The sequence below is a fragment of the Hippichthys cyanospilos genome, chromosome 8 (assembly GCF_059441005.1).
Source record: "Hippichthys cyanospilos isolate Australia breed blue-spotted pipefish chromosome 8, RoL_Hcya_1.0, whole genome shotgun sequence".
NCBI classification, from domain to species: Eukaryota; Metazoa; Chordata; class Actinopteri; order Syngnathiformes; family Syngnathidae; genus Hippichthys; species Hippichthys cyanospilos.
Window position 1 is genome coordinate 12,841,005 of NC_142376.1, and position 22,444 is coordinate 12,863,448.

A 22,444-nucleotide genomic window follows, 5' to 3' on the forward strand; every position below is an offset into this window, starting at 1 on the left:
ACAACCAAGCCTTTCCAATTATGTCTTGTTTTTAAGTACACGAAATACAACATTTAGAACCTAAATTTCAATATTTGTTTCATGAAATTAATTAACTCCTAACAGTTGCACTACTTCCATTGCATATATATTTGTCCAATGAGATTTTAGCCTGTTGTCCTGTCTATATAATTTGGCTTGGAGCTTCACGTTTGATAACGTAGGAGTGCAAGGACTGTATTATATCCATCCATCCATCCATCCATCCATCCATCCATCCATCCATCCATCCATCCATCCATCCATCTTCTTAACCGCTTGTCCTCACAATCTGCGAGTGCCTATCCCATCTGTCTTTGGGCAGAAGGCGGGTTATGCCCTTTGCTTGTTGCCAGCCAATCACAGGGCCGACAGAGAAGAACGACCATTCAAACCCACACCTAAAGGTATATAAAATATATATATTATGTTTGTGTCACATTAATAAATAGTAAACATTGTTTCTAAACAGCTCCAGATGATGTATGCGGGATGGATGCTTTCCATTACATTGCATTTTGTGTCGTTGATATGCAGTGGTGGATTAAGTCAAGCAAGTCTCCACTGATCCCAGGAACCAAATCCACAGCCATCACTACATATGCGTTTGTGCAAAATGGTACCTTAAACACTGACGAGCCGATCGGAAGTCCCTCTGGTACTTCAGCCACGAAAGGGAGGTTAACAAAGGCTGGGTCGTTGTCATTCAAATCAAGCAGGTTGACAAATACTGTTGCACTTGCTGATGCACGCAGGGGAGGTGTACCACCTACAGAGGGCACCAGACAAACATAAAAAGGCACATTCCGTTGTCAAGGGAATTTATCGTGCTCAATAAAACGTTTCATGGTCAACATAAAACTTAAGGACTGAGTCTTGAAAATAGACACTAATCACCTAGAATTGAAAGCACTCTACTCAGTATGGTATAAAGTCACTGAGGCTTGCTATACAGATGAGTCAAACAAAGTAAGACAACTCACGGTCAACAGCAGAGATGATGATGGTTCTCATGAGCATTGTGAGCCTGGGGTCGGAGCTTTCCCTGTCCAGGGTTACCCCACTGGTGCGGATCTTCCCAGTGTGGCCATTTACGGTGTAGAATGGGTTTTCTACGCTGATTCTGTACAACACAGTTCCATTCTCCCCGTTGTCTGGGTCCAGGGCCAGCACCTGGTCAGGAGAGTGAGTGACACAGATATGCTGATTCCATTGGCTTCCTTAACATACTCCATGAGGGTAATACACCATGGCTTTAATGGCATGTCTTAATAAAAGTGTGCTTAACACGTGTGAATTAATTGGTGAGATGACAGAAACTGACAGATGACAGGAGGGGAGGAATGATAATGTGAGTGCAGCGCATTTTCCACCTCACCTTCAGAGTAACTTATACATACACACTGATGGTGACTGCTCTCTCGCAGCACTCAGTAATAAGAAAAAAGTTGACGTCTCTTTAGGTGATCTTGGTGATGAATGCTTTGGAAGGGGAGCCCGGCTAAAACATTTGCTGGATTTTAAAGAGCTGATCAATTATTCAATGCGCTGACTAAAACGCTGGAAAATGGTTAATTGGTCATTAGAGGAACAAAGGTTTTTCAGGTATTTAATTATTAAGGTGACATGGTAAGCAGGCAAATTGAAGGCCTATTGATAAGCAACTGCACAGAAATTGTAGGTGTTATGAAAAGCGAGGAAGTGTGCACATGGGGTCAGTTGAACGAGCCCTTTCTGGCCTGAGCACAAGAACACATTAGAAGATCGTCAGCTCATTATATTAAGAGGCTGAAAGACTATTTTATATATATACTGTATATATATATATATATATATATATATATATATATATATATATATATATATATATATATATATATATATATATATATATATATATATATATATATATATATATATATATATATATATATATATATCATCAGTGGACTCCCATGTTACAGTGTTCCACGCTTTTTCATGTTGCGATGTGGAATACTGAGTTTTTTTGTCTCCCCTTTATGGTATTTTCCCGGCTTTGCGAGAAAAACATATGTCATGACCCAAGGGGGTTGGCTGTATTTGTGTTGTTTTGTCTCCATCTACAGACGTTTTCTGTTGCCGTCACAAGGCGGAGATGCTGGTCTGCTATTGGTCGGCCTCACTCATTTCAAAATGGCGGAACGGTAAAGCGTTGTTCTGGTGTGAGTGGTTTCAAAACCGTATTTATAGTGCATTTTACTGCTTGATTCAAAGTTGAAAGGATGAGTCCCAAGATTGCTTGTGATGTTAAAGAGAGAAGTAAGAACATGATTTATATGGAAATGAAGCTGGAGATAATCAAGAAATAGGAAGCTAGCCTAGCCTAGGCTACCCTTACTAGGGAATATGGGCATGATTAAAGTAAAAGTAATTTGGTCTGGAATGTTGAACATGTCATGAGAAAGTTAGGAGGAAGTTAGGAACGAGAAAAGTAACAGCCTATGAAGCATGAATTTTTGGATCATGTTGAAGTTACAACAGTGTGAATAGCAATTCAATAACAAAATATGGTGGAAGACATTTTAAATAATAATAAAAATAAACGTGGCACTCACACAATAATTAAAGGCTGTGGTGGTTTTTAGATGAACACAAAATATTGTCTTTATTTCAGTAATAATTACACAAATTTTCAACCATGTGTCTCCTTGATTACTATGTTCAAGAACAGACTTGCAATTTAAATGTAAATAAATACACATTTACCCACATTACTGATCGGGTTGAATCAAAATGGCTGTAAATCTAAATACTTTCATGTATCTATGGGAAAAAGTAGCTAATCATTTAAAATATTGAATGTGTGTCCCCATCACTGCATTCGTTCCTGTTAGTCTGTGGTAGTTTGGTTTGCTATAAATAATTAAATAAATAAATAAATAAATAGGCTCTTTTGAAGAGAACTGAAAGGACTTACCTGCCTAACTTTACATGAGTTAAGAACATGAAAAAGCAGATGATGTAACTCTTAGTCTAAAATGGTTAATCTTATGTTAACTTGTTAACATTATATTTACGAAGGATTGTGTTTACATAAATGCTTTGATTAAATGAACATTCTTCTGAGATGAAGCTATAATTCTATTGCTTGTAAATAACATATATTTTACATTAGGTAAGGTAATGCAAGCAATTCTGGGGGAAACAGTGTTAAGATTACATCACAGCAATCCCCGATGGGGAAAAATACACATTATAAGCTAAAAAGACACACAGAAAAAAACATTAACATTGAAAAATGGAAATTTGTAGGAAAGTAAAATCCTAAGATTTTTCTTTAAGGCCGTTTTTCCCAGCAATTTAAAATGGCAACATTTGTGTCTTTCTTCACTATTTCACCATTGGTCTCTGTACAAGACGGGCTCTCACTTTCCTGCCTCGCAGCTGAATAATTTGCAAAGTGTATGACTGCAGGCTACATTTTAATTAGCAATCGGACTCCCTTAATTACACTCAGCGACGCCTCTTTAATTAATGAATGATCAGGGCTTAATTTCCAACAGCACAGAGCCAAAGACACCAGCAGGACAATGAGGGAGTTTGGGAGCAATATTCAAGCATTTACTTTGCGATGACCTACACAGTGGGTGCAATTTGTCCATGTAGTCGCATGGAGCACTAGGATGGGTAGTAATGGACTGCACATTCAAATGTATTTTTTTTTAAAAAGAAGCTTTTTAAATGTAAGACACCTCCGTCAGTTGAAGGATGTTTTTACATACAGGACACATAATGTGATGCAATAAATTTTCCAGTCCAACTCAAGAGAAGGATTAATGTTGTCTTTCCAGTGTAATAACTCGGTATTTCAGTAGCCAGCGTTGTTAAGACGGGTGTGGTGCACTCACAGAAATGACATCTGTGTTGATTGGGCTCATTTCCACCACATTGGCATGGTATGGTTCGTCTTTCCACTGGGGGGCATTGTCATTAATGTCCAGGATGGTAATGTTCACCTGCACAAAGAGGAAATTGGTGTAAAAAAAATAAATAAATAATTGAATCCAGTTAAAAACCAACACCAACATGAAAACATGGTGTTTAAAGTTTTCTCACATTTTGAGTTACAGCCCTACTGTATTAAACTGTAATACTGTATTTAAAAAAAAAACAACAACAAACAAAAAACACTAAAGTTGTTTTCAAAATTCTAAATAAAAGGACAAAATGTGGTCAAATTGGGAGGCGAATTGTTAAATTGCACATGAAATGATCCTGGTTACTTAGAGCGATTACCGTGGCAATGCCAGTCTTCTGTTGTGGGCCAACCCCTCCATCTACAGCTCTGACGATGAGGATGTATTCTGACTTCAGCTCGCGGTCCAGCAAGGCCGTGGTTGTGATTTCTCCTGAGCCACAAGAACATAAGTAATATTCCATTTTATCAAGATGACAAGAACAATTGGAGAGAAATGATGAAGGTAAATGAAAATATGTAGACTAGACATGTTGAAACAAGAAATAATGACGGGTGATAAACTACAGAACTCTCTCTGTTATGACTGCACTGTCCAGATTTACTCTGCCAATTAAAAGGATCCAGTTGATTAAAATACACACTAAAATGCACACGTACCAGAGCGCGAGTTAAGACGAAACTGGGAGGAGCCCTCCAGGGAGTAGATGAGTGAGGCCTGGCCAAACTCTCGAGAGGCGTCCAAATCAGTGGCATTGACGACCAGCACTGTAGCTCCTGTGGAGAGGCGGCGGGAACACAACTGGCTTACTGCACAAGTGAAAAAGAGCTGAGGATAAAGTCACCAAGATGATCTGTGTAGGTAATTGATTTATTAATAATCAGAATTAGCAATCAACAAATACTTTTTTTATGATTTAAAAAACTCAGTTTGATATGACAGTTGAATGAGTAAAATTCATTGATCCATCCATTTTCTATAGCCGCTTATCCTCACTCTGGTCGCCGGAATCACACCTAAGGGCAATTTGGGCGAGCACGGGGCGAGTGTGTGTGTGTGTGTGTATATATATATATATATATATATATATATATATATATATATATATATATATATATATATATATATATATATATATATATATATATATATATATATATATATATATATATATATATATATATATATATATATAATTAGTTTTATACAAACATACAGTATCTGAAATCTAGAAAGGGTAAAAGGGAAACAAAAGACAACAGTAATATCTGTATTGTACTGTATGGCAGACAGTGGCTTTATGGATGAGCAAGCCATCATCATCATGATTGGCATGGGCAGGATAATACAATCAAGTCTGGCCATAGGGCTGTTCCTTGCAACCAGAACCATAGGTCCTCTACTGAGACCCAAGAGCTTTCGTCATAGTCCTGTAAATCCCAGCGTTGGCCCAAACTGCTCAGCAATGGGCTCCTTCAAATCATATCTAAGACACAAAAGGTGGCCTGAGCTGAAGCTTGAGCTCAGAGAAAGAGAGAGAGAGAAAGAGGGCAGGCAAATATCTCATTTCCCTCTAGCAAGTGGAAGCTAATCTAATGTCTGGGATAAAAGGTTTTTCTGAATGCATGCATGAAAATGAATATAGCAGCTAGTGATTTAGCTTTGAATAGTCAATAGCCAGTATTTGGACTATTTGAACATACAAAGTCTAAACAAATGAAGCAGTATAGGCTTGAAAACAATCAAACATGGGTGGGGGGGGGGGTGGTCTGAAAAAAGCAAACCCTAAAGCAGAAGCCAGGCAACATATAGTGATTTATAGATACATAACTGCGCATAGTATGTCGTATTGGCCAGTAATTGCATTGAAGGCACTTAGCAGGAAGTCTATGGGTAAAGGTTTACTTACCAGCATTAATGTTCTCTGGAATCTTGACAATGTAGGATGGCTTGCTGAACTTGGGTGGGTTGTCATTTTCATCCTGGAAGTGTTATTAACATCAACAGCTGTTCAGTGCGGGGAACAATGTGAGCACACTTATGTTGGAAAAACAACATTCAACAGCGCTGGGATTAACACATTTTTATGCGCAAAGTGCTAAAATTTACAGAGTAAAATGATTTGTGATTCAATAAAAAATGCACTTTCACAAGCAGATTGTCAAGGGGCATCAGCCATGTAAATTAACCAAATTGCTTAGATTATTTTTATGATCATTTGTGCAGTCATTGTAGCAAGGCAGAAAGAAACACACTCGGGAAATTACTTGGAAAACAAAATTATTCCATAAGTGACCTCGGGACTGTTAGCCATATGTGCTAACCACTCATGTGCTGGCCACTGTATGTTAAGTCATACAGATTCATTTCCCCGTTCAACTGTTACACTATAGGAAAATGTGACACACTTTTTTCACCAGCGCAACATCTGGTGAATTCGGCAAGGAAAATGATCGCACAATGGCATTGGACATCATCCATGTATTGCTTTGAATGAAACAAATGAAAATAATTGAGCTTTGAGAGTTATCTTCTGTATCTATATTGAAAATGTGCGTCAACCTTCACAGTCTTCAGCCTCTTTCACATCCTTTATAGCAGTTCAGTCTTTTGTCACACCAACTAATCTCCCTAGTTATTCATTGTGATGATTTCTGCTATGAGCTGCACTTGCGAATTAACGCTGTTACAACTTTAACCGGCACCATTATCAATGCGATCTCCATGTTACACTTCGGCACTGTATGTGATGCTGTCATTATTTGATAAACCACAGTGGCATAAGTCACAACACACTGGCAGACTGGAGACCAGGAAGTGAGAAAGATTTTGGCAGAATGCAGAATTATGATCATCTCTCCCTGATGGGTTTGCTTTGCAGGAAATATTTTCCCTGGCAGCAGTTTTTCCTCATGTAGGATGCATATGGAAATACAGTATTTTCTGTCTTTGCTGACTCCAGAGTACTCCAGAATATGCTAGCTGGCTAGAAACATGGAATATTATTCCTGATATATAGAAATTCTATCTGAAAATTACCTCAGTGTATGTATATTAGAATGTATACTTTTTTAATAATCATGCAATCTTCAATAATAAATATTTTTTTTAATTTAGGATTATGTGATTACAGCAAGTAGAGTTTACGCCAGCATTAGCATTACCGCCCATGCGCTAAAAGTCAGCTTTTGATCATATTGAACGATCGCCCCACAAAGATTCACAATGGGCCTGGGCCACTCTTTGGGCATTTACCAGATTTGAGTTCTATTGGAAACAATTGGTCTTGCCAGAAATTAAATTATGTGACATCAAGATGTCTTCATTGTGAATCTTTAATGCCCCCCTTCGTTTTGACATGCTTGCCGACTTGCGAGTCCGAATTGAAACACTACAATTGACTTAAGAAATGATTCTCAATTCATCTAACCTCAAGAACAACATGACAAACTTGTGTTGCAGCGTTATGGGAATGTTTGCTGTAGCAACTAGAATCATTCCCTTATTTGTAAAGTAATTTAATTGCAATGTACTAGTTTAATTACACTAAGATATTGCATCCATTATTTCTGTCCCGAGCTCATTTTGTTTCACCTTAATGAACTCTATGTTGCCAATTCTTCAATGCTTTTTCCAGGTCAATGATGTTTTTACCTGTGCATCTCTGCCGGTTTCCTGGCAAAGATTGTTAAGCCATGGCAAAAGTTCTTCATTTTATATTATGTTCATATTTTTGTTGATACTCTATTAACAGTACAAGTATATGCAGTACAAGTAATTTAAATACTGTACACATATTGCCTCATATAGCATTAGGGTAGTTTTTAAACTTGTTGAATGGCAATCATGATTCCCCCCCCCCCCCAATTATATGATGCAAATAATAATAATAATAATAATAATAATAATAATAATAATAATAATAATAATAATAATAATAATAATAATTTAATGTCCAACAGTTAATTGGGAACATAGCATTGTCCTGCAACATTGAAAACATTAACATTAGTTTTTGTTTAACTGTAAAACGCAATGACAATGCTGAAATTCCCTTATTTTGTGGATAATATTGGTTGTATTTCTACGTCAACAACCCTGGCTCAGCTTCTAAACTTTTAATTTCTTAATTGTCTAATCTTTTGCTTTTGCACTAGTGTTGGAGAAAGTGTTGCTGTTCAAGAGTGTTTGCAGTAGAAAAAAAGTGTGTTAGTTGCTTTTTGAACTTCTAATCTCATCTGTGTCACATTTGCCATAACTTCCTTCAGTGTGTTGATTAATTGGCATACATAACAATTATAAAATACTAATTAAATAAACTGGGGGAAAAATGATCCAAGCCAACAATATCATCACAATAATGTTCAATATCAACCGATGAAATATCATTCTTTCAAAACAATATCAATAGCCTTTCTGAAATTATTAATGGATGATTAATCCTTAGTCAATTTTTTTGAGAAAAAGGAAAACATTTTTGCAAGTGTACAGTACTTCTTTTTGAAGGGGGCATGTGTAATGTACCCCCTCCACCTTCTGAATGGCTTTTGCACCTCATGTTTCGTGTGTTTGATCATTGTTTAATTTTTACTGTTTCAGGGTTCCCTTATGAACCTTTAAAAACAACAGGTGCGTGTTTCTGTGGTAACCAATGAGACAGGCCACAGAGAGATCTTGGGACTCCTTCATGAACACTGCAACTAACTTACTACTTTCTTTTGGGGGAAAAAAAAGAAAAGAAAAAAGTGCATATTCCCAGCATAAAGTTGTTTCATAGTTTCAAAAGTCCCCCTATAGCCACCTCCAAGTTTTGAAAATAATCCCAATCGAAAAATCAAACTTACATTTTAGTAGACAAGTACTATAGTTTGCAGGACATGTCCAAGGGAGTTTTTATTTATTTATTGATTTTTATAATAGATATTTTAATTTTTGTGTATTTGGATCAGTCTATGAAAAGGCAGCAAATTTCTCAGTGAATGAATGAGCTTTATTGCTATTTTTGGTTATCATGTGTTAAATGTCATTATGGGTCAAATTGCCCCATTATATTTTAACATGGTTTCATTGCTACCATTGTGAGACTTTACACTTGTGATAGAATATGTCACCACTTGGTATTTACAGTATTTTTTATTTCTACTTTCCAAGGATGATAATGTTAGATAAGTGGTTAAGAAAAAGAATGGATGGATTCGTATTCATGACTGCGGTTTTAAATAGCAGGAATCATATCCTTACTTGTGCCCTAATTCATACAATTATGTTCAAGTTTGGGTGGAAAGTGTGGTGTGTAACACTAAGTACACTTGAAAGTGTTTTGCATGTTGCATTTAAATGTAGAGCACTTTATTTATTTATTGATGTTATACTGCAAAAAAAAACAAACATACTTGATAGCTTGTACAGAAAATAACTTTGCTCTATGGATGGTACTTGTAGTGGGAGGAGGAGGAGGTTTTTTTTTTTTTTCAAGTAGGTTGGTGATACTGAAATTATTCAACACAATTGAAATAATGTAATACAATTTCCATAATAGTCCAAACACTTTTTTTTAAATTACATCCGCTATTAATCCACCTATATTCCAGCACTTCGGCCAAGTGGTGGCATACACACTTGCACTGATTGCTACTGAATCACAAACACAATAATCCAATCTGACATCTCATAAAGACAATCTGAAGTCATAGTTGATATAATGTGCATGTTTTTAAAGAAAGTGAAGATCATACTAACTCACACAGAAAAAAGTAAGCTAAGCGATCACAGCAGAGAACCTTTGACTTTGTGGCAGATGTTCCACCCACATAGCATGTTGAATTCTCACAAGTCATTTATAAAAAATGATGACGCTGTTTCATAACAACGGCGAGGGTTTCAGCAGCTTGGGGTCAATGCTGTTGATCCATTTACAATCACCAGTTTAAAGACAGCTGTAGATGTAGCTACGAACTACATACCTGTACAACATCTTGGCCAGATTTTTTTATATTGATTTACATGTGAGTTATTATTGCAATATTTGTCCGTTGACAGGCCGCAAGGAAATAATAATACCCAAATTTGATTTGCCTTTCACTTCATGAATTGAAAATTGCCATTCTCTACATACTTCTATTATGACTGAATATTACATACTTCTTCAGCAGTATAGCTTTTCTATACAATCGGTTCGCACAATTGCCTCAGACTTCTATGGTTTTTGGCTATGAAATTAGTCCATGTTTTTTTTTTTTTTTTTAAATACGTGCCCTGCAATTGGTTGGCAACAAAGTCAGAGTGTATACCAGCGATTGCCCAAGGTCAGCTAGCTCTAAGCCATCCTTGACCGTTGAGATTGTTTTGTTTTCTTGAAGATATAAGATATACACGACATGCATATGTAATAAAGGCTTTAAAGTATTCTCATTCTAAACAGCACACGCGTGTATTTCTGCGTGAGTGTATTTTGTTGGGTTATACTTACAATAACCTCCACAATGACAGCTACAGTATTGTTGAGCGCTGGGTTTCCACCATCTTTGGCCAGCACCGTCAGATGAATTGTTCCACTGGGAACCTTTTCGTAGTCCAGAGGCCTGATTACACTAATCACTGATGAAAGAAGAAGGGAATAGGAGGTAAGGCTTTCCATATTGGTGAAGACCTTCTATAAGATTATATCAAGAGAAATGTATGCATTGACAGATGATCATATCAATCTCATGCAAGCTTCCTTTTTGGACCTTACTTTTTGTACTGGGGCACAATCACGTTTAATCAGGCGAGAGTCCATACCAAATCTATGATAGTGGATTGCATAGAATTATCCTATAGGTAGATGTTTGACAACTACAAAGTAAAAACTGACTCCAAGGTCTGTTTTCACTTTTTCCTGTAGCCTATGTATGTACTGTATGTTTGAACTTGGAGTCATGTTTTCAATGCGAAGCACACCTGCATAACCTTCCACCATGATGATACTGAAGTGATCAGGAAAAGCCGATGCTGAAATGATGGTGTATGTGATGAAGTTGTTGGGAGGAGAATCCTCATCTGTTGCCTGCAGGCAAGAGAAGGTACAGAAGAAATCTATAGTTACACATTCTGACTGAGCAAAAAAACCCCAAAACAAAACAAAAAAACTGTTTATCAGTGCCAGCATGTGTTGTCAACAGTTAAGTTGGTTACGGCTATTAGTCTCAGCATATTAAAAAATCAAGTCAGCTAAAATCAGGCCAAGACAAACAGGCCCTAGGTCACAACAACGAAAACACCCCCTCGTTTTTTTGTTGTTGGCTGGACTTAGTTATGTCTCTTCCAGATGTCTCCAGTCTAATAGATGTCATTGCTGTTATTCTGTTGGTCACCATGTAAGTGAGCATGAGCCCCCTCTTTGATCTCAACCTAATTCAACAAGGACAACCACAGGAAATGAGATTTTTCTTAGTAAACAACATCAACCTCTGAATCTGTAAGGCCTTCTCTCTACTATTTGTATTTTCACGAGCAACCGATTTCAACAAACTGTGGGTGGAGATGTTGATGCTTGTCATGTAGGCTACACCTGGTCTAGCGTATGAGGTCTGTTTTAGGGCAAATTGCTGACCCAGCATTTGGTGACATGTGGCTTCCTAATTCCTCCTTCAAGGCAGCTTATTAATATCAAAAGCATTTAAGGTTAGCTTAAACTAATCAAACACAGCGAGCCAGGCGTTGAACCAAGTAATCGCTTGAAGTCCCGCAGTGTAAACACGAGCCGCCACTGTGCACTGCGGAAGGGAAAGCCATCGTTGGACCCTGCGTTACAAGCCATGTAATAAGCTTTCTTGAGGGCACAATCAAAGGAAGTGCTGAGCCATTAGTTACCATTGTGCCTGTGCACCTCTGGCTTTTGTGTGGCAGTGACGAATAGCCAACACACCAGGTCAGCCTGTTCTTCTTGGGTACAGTGCACACAAAGATAGAACTCTATGATTAAACAATGACGAAGAAGACAAGGAACTGGGGGAATGGAAACAACAATGAAGAATACACTGTGTATTCGCGTCTGAAATTATTTCCACAGCAATAAAGTATCTAATGTAGCGTATTAATAATAATTTTAGATCTTCATGTGTCACATATTCAACATTTGTAGTTTTCAACCCCTCACCCTTATTCGGGCCACAGGCTGGACTGCCTGTTCGTTCTCTCTCAACGAGCCCACGTACACCTCCTTCTGGAAGAGTGGCGCGTTGTCGTTTACATCTAACACGTTGACACGGATTCTGCCGGTGGTCTCCTCCCCACCTCCGTCTCTCGCCAACACGGTCAGTGTGAAGCGACGCATTAACTCATAATCCAAACCGGCCCGCAGAATCACCCAGCCTGTCGCAGGATCTAAGGAAAACCTGCAAGAGAGAATAATAATTGGCTTGATAGTCCCCAGCTGTGGGGACGTATATCATTACATTGGGCCTTATTAACAAAGAAACCCCCCCAAAAAACAGAGAGTGATGTGCTTGTCGTTGGTGGCCCATTGTGCACGTGATAAGAAATAGCAAAATAAGTCGACCGAGTTGGGTAGTCCACTGTCAGAGAAATCTCTAAAAGAAGACTAGGACAAGGCTAGCTGCTAAGCAGCAAAAACAGTAACTTAGACCAGCCAAGATTGACTTTTCTATACCATGGTACAGGGAAGAAGCTTGGCGAGCAAACTCATGCTTTGCCGGCACAAATTCAACTGCTCAAGCGCCCCTGCCTGGTTTTTATTCATTCAGCAAAGCATTGCACATTACAAGACATAACAAAAAAGAGCCAGTCAGGCGCCACCAACAGCTGGGCCAAGGTCCCAGCTCACACTTTCCTGCGTCAACAGCTTTATCTAAGGACTGGGGCGAGATGAACTAGGACTGCATACATAGATAGCAATTCACACTATTCTAGACAAGAAATAAGCACATAATGATGACAACCTAGTATATGATTTCCTTAAAAATAAGTCGACTAAATTGTAGTCACCTCTAAGCTTTGCCGGAACCATGTTTGAATTACTGTTTTCCTTAAGGACATTTCTTGCAGATGCACACAGTGTTGCAATTGCGCCAAGGGAGAAAGACTCCCCCCAAGTAGTTAGCGGACTTTCATTACAGGCAATACAGTATGAGCCCATGGAAATTCACAATTTAAATCGAAGGAAGTTGTAAGCTTCTCCAAAAGCACAAGCACTGTAATATCCAAGTATATATCAACTCACTACAAACAATCTACACCATAGTGACTCCTTGTACTTTAGGTTGGTCTGATGGTTTTTACAATGGATCAATAGGAAGAGCCCCACAAGGGTAAGTTTGAAGTGATGCAATAACAAATGTTAGTAAAAGAAGCAAACATTTTGTGTTACAGAAAAGGAATCAATTGCTCTGACAAGATTTTGGACCAATGCCAACAACCATGTATTAACAAGGGTTATTTATTTATTTTTTAACCCATTTTGAGTGTGTGCCATTTGGATGTCTATGCACAGCCCTTGCAAAATTGCATTGAAAACATGGCACAGCACATGATGGCATCTGCGCTGAATACTGTAGACTGACACCGACTGTCACAGTGCACTGAAATGACCTAAACATACAGAAAAGGTTAAAAGAGGTTTTGTGAAACATTAAATGCCATGACTCCTTTTTGTGACTGGCTCCATGTCAGCAGCACACAGCTCATTCAGAAATCCCAAATTTGCATTGCTAAAGAGAATTGTTTCTTGGTGCCATTTCAAAGAGCAGAATAGATAACACATATCCCTAACCCTCAGAAGTACATAACAAAATAAAAGATAACACTGACAAGTGCATTTGCAAGTGTATATAGTTGAATCTTACTGGTCTGGCTCATCACTGAAGAAGTAACGCACAATACCAAATGTGCCAAGGTCCCCATCTGTAGCCTAGAAAAAAGACAAGAAAGCAGTTCAAGAACTGTGATCAAGTAATATATTCCTATGAGAAATTAATGGATATAGGATGATACAGAAAATCATGCTAGGTGTAGTTAATTTGCTTTATACTTAGGTTATAGCTAAACACTTTTGGAAAACACAAGCATAAAGAATGCACCAGCCCAAATCACGTGGGCTCTAGCACAATTGCAAGTCAACAAACAAGGTGGATGTGGTGCAGGCATTCTGACATGCTTTATTTTGCCATAATTTCACAGCAAGAAAAAAGAAGGAAAACCTAAACCCCCTAGGCTACAGTATATATGGCATGTGAGGGGCATAAAAAAAGAAACCTCAGAGGAACTTTTATAAATATACCCAAAATATTTAACCCACAATAGGTTATAATAACGACAATTTGTTTGATCATCACATTGTTTTTGGCATTAGTTGACCCTCGGAGGGCTTTATAAGAAAAGGAAATGGCCCCTGATAGTAAAAGGTTGCCCACCCAGGTTTAGGGCATAGTACAGTAAAATAATAAAAATCCACCCATCCATCTTCTATATCGCTTCGCCTCACTTGGAGGTGTGCTGGAGCCTGTATCAGCTGACTGAACAAGGGTGCAGCCAGAAGAATAAACTTACGTTTAAAATCACAATCACTCTTTCAAACCTAATATGTGGGAAAGTTGCATCACAAAGGACATCCAGCATAAGAATTTAATCATGTGGCCATGGTGCAATGACCCCTAATGGCGTAGTGCAAAGAAAAATAATACAAACAATTCTGGATGAACCCCATATTCTTGTGAGAAAACTGGTGGTCCATCGCTTATGTTCAAACTTTGTGTTCCAATTCCAGAGATAGTGTAAAGGCTGTATCATCTGCTTTTTCCCATCTTGTGGAAAAAAAAAAAAGTCACCGCTCTGTTTTGCTCAAGCCTCTAAATTCACAGCGCTTCCTCCACATTATCGCGGCTGGTAAATCAATGTTTCTTTTTTATGTCCAAATCCCTTTGTTGTCAAATGCAGTGAAGCACATGCTGCAAACTTGCAAAGACGGACAGAAAATACATAAGAAGTCTTTGGAACGCCAGTCAGGTTCTTTTATTAACCTCTGAGGCTTCGTCTGCCGTGTCTCAAAGAGCTGATTCTTAAATGCAACACATCTCCTCTTCCTCTTATTTTGAAATTTATATTCATCCCTTCTTCTCCTCCTTTATCTTCCCACACTCCTTCTGTCTTCACCCCCTGTACCCATATTGTATCCTCCACTCATTCTCTCACATGCACTCCCTCAACATATCTCCTCTGCACACTCTTTCCCCTTGATGCTTCTGGCTCTCCTTTGCTCCCTCTCTCCCAGGTGAGTGACAGGCCCATAAGTGCTCCAATGATAGCATTGGGGGTGTTAGCGTGACAGCTATCGAGGCGGCGACAGAAGCTCCTCTGGGGAGCTATGGTGCCCCGCTTGCCTTAGCGACAGAAAAGGAGAGCAAGCGTTTGCGAAGGGTGCGGGGTTAAGAAGTAAAGGCGATAGCCATCTTTTCTTTCGCTCCCATCAGTCATTAACTCCCATCGTCTGAACAATCAGCATGACAGTGTTGACGAGTCACTTTGCCAACTGCAAGCCAAAGACTTTCAACTTTAGATGCATACAAGGCCATTTCAGATAGCGTTTGTACACAGTGTTCTGACTACAACTTTACTTAAATACTGGGTATCAATGGCGGTCCATGCGTTTCACACTTACGCCTTTAGTGATGCCCGACTCAAATAAATATCCCTCAGAAGCACGGGTACACATTACTGGGCGTTGCATCACCTTAACTGTGTACAACACAGGCTATTTTCTGAAGCTTTTAATCATCGATAAACCCGCATCAGCAATTAAAACTGATCACAACACGTGATACTGTCCAAACTTAAAACTAAAAGTGAATTTACAATTCTTTATCTCCTTAGTTTTATTAAGCCCATCAAAAGCAAACAAGTCACAAATCACAGCTTAATATAAGAACATCATTTTATTAATTTACCATTAGTTGGATATGAATTAAATAAAAATATTCCAAATGAAAAAATACATGAATAACATCCTTGCCCTCACCAAACGGCTGCCTCCCTAACACTTAATCCAACACAAAATCCATTCTTCTTTCTTTCCTCAAGAAGACTTCAATGACTTGCTTGTACTTGCTTGATTGTTTGTGCAGTTCAGTTCTAACAATACATCCTTTTCTTTCTTATGTTTTAATTCGCTTTAAAAAGGCAGAGAATGGCAGCTCTATGGACGCACAGGACAAAGGGAGCCAAACAGCCAAGCCTCCCATGCTGAGTATCAAATCACATCGTGTACATGTCACGTTCAACGTGTGGCTTTCTAGCTGGCCACACTGTCGCCACTTCGTGATCTGATTAGCTATTGCAACTGTCTATTAAATCTACGTGCCTGTTCATTCACAGTACACAGATGCCCATACAGCCTGGCGACATAAGTTAGCTGAATTCTGATTGGATGAAACTACAACACTGGAAGGAGCGTAATCAAACGGATATAATATGTAATCAATCATCAACATGATGATGATGATGATTATTATTATTATTTTTATTATTACTGTTCTTTGAGTGCAACTGTACTGCGAAAGTCAAATTGGGTAAAATCCCCACTGGGGCGAAGTATTATCGTCAGCATTCTTTTTGAAAAAAGTTGTTAAGGAGTTGGTGCACAAAAAGTCAGTGAGCTGCTGATTGCCAATATAAACTCTAAAAACCCCCATGGGGCCTCAGGCACTAACTACAAAAGAGAAATTAGTTTTCAGTTGACCAGTTTGGTTAAATGATGTGTTTCTTTCCATCAGAGAGGGAAGGCCAGCAGGCAAACACACTTAGAGTATGTGTGTATGTCTCACGATATGAGTACCTGTGCATGTGTCAGTCCACAAACCTGATTATGGTGGCTCTCTGTGTGATCATGTACAGTAATATGCCCGGTTCTAATGACTGTCGGTGCACACAATGTGTGCTTCTGTGTGCGGGTGAGGTGGATTTGTACATTTCCAGGATTATTCAGTAATATATATATATATATATATATATATATATATATATATATATTTGGAGAAAGGGACTGGAAGTTAAAGTTGCACTTGCTTTTCTATGTTATGTGGCTGGTATTGTATTGATTGCCTGTTGAAAAGAAAATGCTTCTTTAGAAACTTTGAGAGGCATGAAAACTTAAATCTATTATTGGTCATCACTAGCACCAAACAATACATAAAGCCCTCCCACAACAATTAAAATGTCCAGTGGCTGAAAATTATGGTGACAAGCAAATAGGCTGACAAGGTTTTGTCCCACAACTTTGATCCCTGAGCTTTGCAAGTATCAGCTCCATTAAATATACTCTCCTTTCAAGATGATGCGTTTTTCACAGATGCTTCGCACATTATTTTGTATTTTCACAAAGCACAGACAAACATAAAATATTCACAACTAAAGTAAAACTCGCAACAGAAGATATGTCCTGACTGATCTTGCAGTTCTACAGATCACTAAAGTAGACTGTGTTGTTCCCATTTTACTGAGACACAATTCCTTTCATTACAAAGAGTGGAGAGCAAAATTAATGTATGAAGTGTTTTTGTATTCAGTAACAGATTTGAACCATTTGAACGCCATTTCCAGCGAAGTGTTTGTGGAGGCAAAAATGAGTATATTTACAGTCTTCTCACGGTGATGAACCCGTAGTTATTCTGATTGTGAGACAGCTACTTCTGGACTTTTGTTAGATTCAGTGAAGATTTTCTATAATACACTGTTGCTTATGTTAATGTCAACTTCACAAATCTTTGTTTTTCAACCTATTCCTACAAACTACACTGACGGGAAGAACAATTTAATGTTCTTTCATTGGATGGCAAAAGATACAATTAACCTGTGTACGCTTCAGTTTTCAATCCTACAACAGAATGATAGTGTTATGTTCCAATAAACAGGCCACTTCACACTGAATCAGTACAGTAGTCAGTAAATTGATATAGGATCATTATTATTTCAGTACTTTCTGTGACATTTTTGTTTGGTGTGGTAATATGAGATGTAAAATAGGTGCCTTGGCTCAGTAAATGTTGGAAAACAAGGCATAATCCAATTTTACATCCGTCTTTATGCTATGACGTGCTTCTATCGGTGCTTCTGTGTGCAGATGAGGCTAAACCAATGGATTGGTACATTTCCAGGGTTATTTGGTTTTATATATATATATATATATATAAATATATATATATATATATATATATATATATATATATATATATATATATATATATATATATATATATATATATATATATATATATATATATATATATATATATATCACATCATCATGTGATTGAAAATTGGGCCAGATCACAACCTAAAGGGTCAACAACGAATAGACATAAGATCTTGCAACATTGCAATATGGAATGAGCAGTTAAGTAAACAAAGTCACTCGGAAACATGTTTTAGTCTAGTAAACCACTCTTTAACTACCCATATAAAAGCTTTTGTACATTTTTAAACAATAAAAGAATTAAAAACACAATTTGAAAACATTGTTTTTTCTGTTCTTAATTACTGAAGTACTGAATTAGGACTCGGTTAGTGATCGGGGCATCCTGCTTTAAACCAAAAAGGCTTTCTTTAAACATGCCATTTACACACAAATGTTCACATGCACACATGTTCTTAACTGACAAAAGTTGTAAAACTGATCATCTCCAAGATTATAGAGGCATGGCATGGACCAAAAAAAACCCCAAAGCCATTACATTTTGGTATGAATCATTTTATTTTATTTTCGCATAGGTGTTCTGGCTTACAGAATAAAGCACTCTTAGGTTTAACCACTTAAACACTGGGCTAAAATTCGACCCTAAGAAAGCTCATTTTACATTCAGCAAAGTAGTTAAAAAAAATTAATGAACAATCTTTAGGCCTATACAAAAAGTGCATCGAGACTGTATTATTCTGCCAGTTGTATTATTGGTTTGCTCCCATCCTCACATGGCGCAGTGGCAGCGGGAAATTGTCCAGTGTTATGTTTGAGAAGCTATAATTACTCTAAGCACATGTGAAGTGGTAAAAAATAGCCTTTAACTCAGAAGCGAAGAAAAGAGGCACAAAAAAAGGTGGGGGACTATATTGGACGCACAAACCGGAGCTCCAGTTTGAGCTGCCAGTGAAAAGGCTTAAAGCAGCTGGCAGCTCCGTGTTGCTGAAAGGCCTTCATCCTCCCCCTCTCTTTCTGCCTCTGTCCTCAATGATGAAGGAATGAGATTAGAGAGTTGTGACTACACTGAAGACGCACACTGAATAAAAGGGACAAAGTGGTAGCAGCAGTTTCGTTGAATGATGAGGGAGCAGAGCTGACGTCAAGACATGACACAGTCACAAAAGACATGTTTAACATGCAGCCAGAACTAGGGCAGAGATGTTCTTTTAACTGAAATGTGCCATTTAGTGACATGATTAAACCGCACATCAGCCAATTTATCTGAACTGTATTGTGTTCATGCTTGATAACTTGTCACAACAAAATGAAATGGAAGCTAATTCAACATGTACTTAAAGTAATTTTTATCAGCCCCCTTATAAGGGATCTGTACACAGACACCAAACCCTGATGTAGAACCAGTTTTGCCACTAGTACGAGTAAATTGTACGTCTTGAGACACTGTTTTGACAGGAATCATTGAAAACATCTTTCAGGCCTTGTCTACATGTAACCGGCTTATTTAAATCCGCAGTCTCCCCCTCGTATTTGTTGTTTATTTAAAAAAGTCCCGTCTATATGAAACCACACTATGCGGTTTCAAATTCGTGTACAAGCATGCCAAGTCGCTAGGCGGCAGTAATCTCGCTAATTCTGTCCAACCAGAAAAAACTTCCGGCTCTGACGTGTCCAATCAGAAAGAACTTTCACCTCTGACGTCACAAGTAGGTGCGTCTTTGGCGGGAAAAAGAGTAGCATGATAACGCAGATCTCTGTTTATGCTGGTTACACGCAACCACGAAACAGGAGGCTTGGGCAAATCTCTACTTTGGCCGGAAGTTTTGAAACATGTGCCTTTGATGAAAAAAAAAAAAGGCCGGCCACGTTTAGCAAAAAACAGAGACATTTACTGCCCGTTTTCAATCAACCCGGCTATATGTACACAAGGTCTCAATCAAGCGCCCGACCAGTGGCAGAGAGAGAGAGAGAGAGAGAGAGAGAGAGAGAGAGAGAGAGAGAGAGAGAGAGAGAGAGAGAGAGAGAGAGAGAGAGAGAGAGAGAGATTTTTAATCTCATTGTTTCGAAACACTGTATCAGTAACAAACAACCATTTTATATATGTTAATATGTTATTAAATCCATGAAGTTTTGACATATTCATTTTGGTCAAAATCTTTGAAACAATCTGCATTTTAACTTTTTTTTTTTAAATGTTAAAAATAAACAAAACACAAACACATTTACAACATCTGTTTGAAATATCTTCTGTAAAAAAAATAAAAATAAGTTAACCCACTCCCCCCGCCAGTGCACCCAACCAATCGATGACTGAACCAGTCAAGGATTGAGCAAGATGTTTTGTGATGATGCTTTACTTCAAAAATGAGGAAACTAAAACAGGGGCACGTACTATCCTCTTTTAGCATGATTGTGACTCTGAGCACGAGGCGGTCAGTAAATGCATGTTTGAAGGAGTTTATGGTTAATGGTTCATCTAGTTAACAAACAGGATGTTTCTCCTTTTCTCCACAATAAACTACAGGATTCCACAATGCTCAGTTCTCAATTCTCTATTTACATGCTTTATATTAGGTCAACACTTTTTCACTATCATAGTCAATTCCGCTGTTATGCAAAAATCTCTAAGCTCAACATGCAATGCCTCTGCCTCCTTAGGACCCTTCATAAATCACTCACCTTAAATCTTGTTGGCATATCATCACAAATTCTAGAAAGACTATAATCCATGTTTATTTCCCCTAGATTGGACTTCATCTTGCAAATTTGCACAAAACAAAATACTCTCATGTCAAAAAATGTGATTACATCACTCCTGTTCATAAGTCCCTTCAAAAGCAACCTAGGGAAGCCTCATCAGACTTCAAGGTACTACTGTTGGCCTACAAATGTCTTCATGGCCAAGCTTTCTTCCATCTCTCTGATTTAATCACCCCTTCTCACCATCATGTTCATGCATAGAATGCTAGCAACCTGACACTCCTCTATACTATGCTTCTAAATAATCAGTGGGAAGCAGTGTTGTCCTCCCGTGGTTCTTTCTGTTGGAATCACCTTCTTTGTAGTGTTGGAATGCACTTTCTATTCAGCTGCTCAAAATGAGACTCAAAAGTCTTCATAGAATATGAATGACATCAATATTTGGGCTGCCCTCAAGTTTCAGCCTCAAGTTTTAGCCCGTATTCTGTTCGATTCTTGCAATGTTTGCAGAATTGTCTACTACAATGTACTGTACATAAAAGGTTCCTGTTTTGAAATGGGCTATTCTTGCTCTTTGGTTATGGTAGTTGCTGTAGATGTATTTGTATGTTTTTCTTAGTAATGTTAAGTGCATTGAGACACCAAGGTGTGATTTTGCTTGTTAAAAAAAAAAAACAAAAAAAAAAAACACTTGAAAACTTTTCCAGAGACATGTTAAGTCACAATTATTACAATGAGAGGCTACCAGACATATGCAAGGACCAACCAGGCTACTTTGACTCCAGCAATAGACATGGTTGGAATGCTGCTAAAGTGACTGCAAAACTGTAAGCTCGCAAACCACAGTGACCCACAGAGGCCAAAAAGCAACAGCCAAACTACTCACACTGTAATTGTAAAACAATGAAAATGATAGGAGAGACACTCTCTGTAACCCTCTACTGCAAAATCACATTGATTTCTCTAAACATTAGCAGCTGCTAATGTCTAAAGTCCCAAGAGTAAAGAAAAAAAAAGACACAAAGAGATGAAGTGAGCGAGGAACAGATAGAGACAAAAGCGTAAATCACAATAAATATTTATACTGATAAGTAACACTGCAAAGCATAAATATTAAACAGCTGTGTTTGTGTGTGTACTTATGTGTTGGGCGTTAAGTGTCCATGGGGATGCAGGAGTGGGCACTACAAAATGCATCAGCTACCTCTGTACATCAGCTCCGATCAGATGAGCAATGAATATTAACCTAAACCTAGCCTTTCAGCAACATTATTAGATTGCTTGTTGGGCACTTTTGAGAAGAGCTGGCAACAACATGCATAATTCCAATTAGCATAGGTATAAAGCATTGTATAAACATTAGCCAGACTCCACCCTATCCTGAAGCCTCTCTCTCCACACCACTGAGACAGTTCACAGAGAAATGCACATAACACACCCTTTGACGATAATAACAATCATTGTGAGGTGAAAAGAGCAACCTTATAGCATATGGCACTCATTTTGCCTCTATTTAAACATGAAGGTGCACATTATCTAAGAGGATACTCGATCAACAGTTTCAATTTTCATCTGAAAACTCAAA

The 22,444-nt window shown here is 38.1% G+C and overlaps 1 protein-coding gene across 1 annotated transcript in view; it reads right to left on the reverse strand.

Moving 5' to 3' along the window:
- Positions 1-22,444, reverse strand: part of cdh23 (cadherin-related 23) — a 171,124-nt gene that overhangs the window by 47,041 nt on the left and 101,639 nt on the right. The window contains exons 14-23 of the mRNA XM_088421399.1: positions 13,820-13,884; positions 12,115-12,352; positions 10,917-11,022; positions 10,447-10,574; positions 5,887-5,959; positions 4,637-4,753; positions 4,297-4,409; positions 3,909-4,016; positions 1,002-1,191; positions 642-787 (exon numbers count right to left, since the gene is read on the reverse strand). Of these exons, the coding sequence (XP_088277525.1) occupies positions 642-787; positions 1,002-1,191; positions 3,909-4,016; positions 4,297-4,409; positions 4,637-4,753; positions 5,887-5,959; positions 10,447-10,574; positions 10,917-11,022; positions 12,115-12,352; positions 13,820-13,884 (1,284 nt within the window). The remainder of the gene's footprint in view (positions 1-641; positions 788-1,001; positions 1,192-3,908; positions 4,017-4,296; positions 4,410-4,636; positions 4,754-5,886; positions 5,960-10,446; positions 10,575-10,916; positions 11,023-12,114; positions 12,353-13,819; positions 13,885-22,444) is intronic.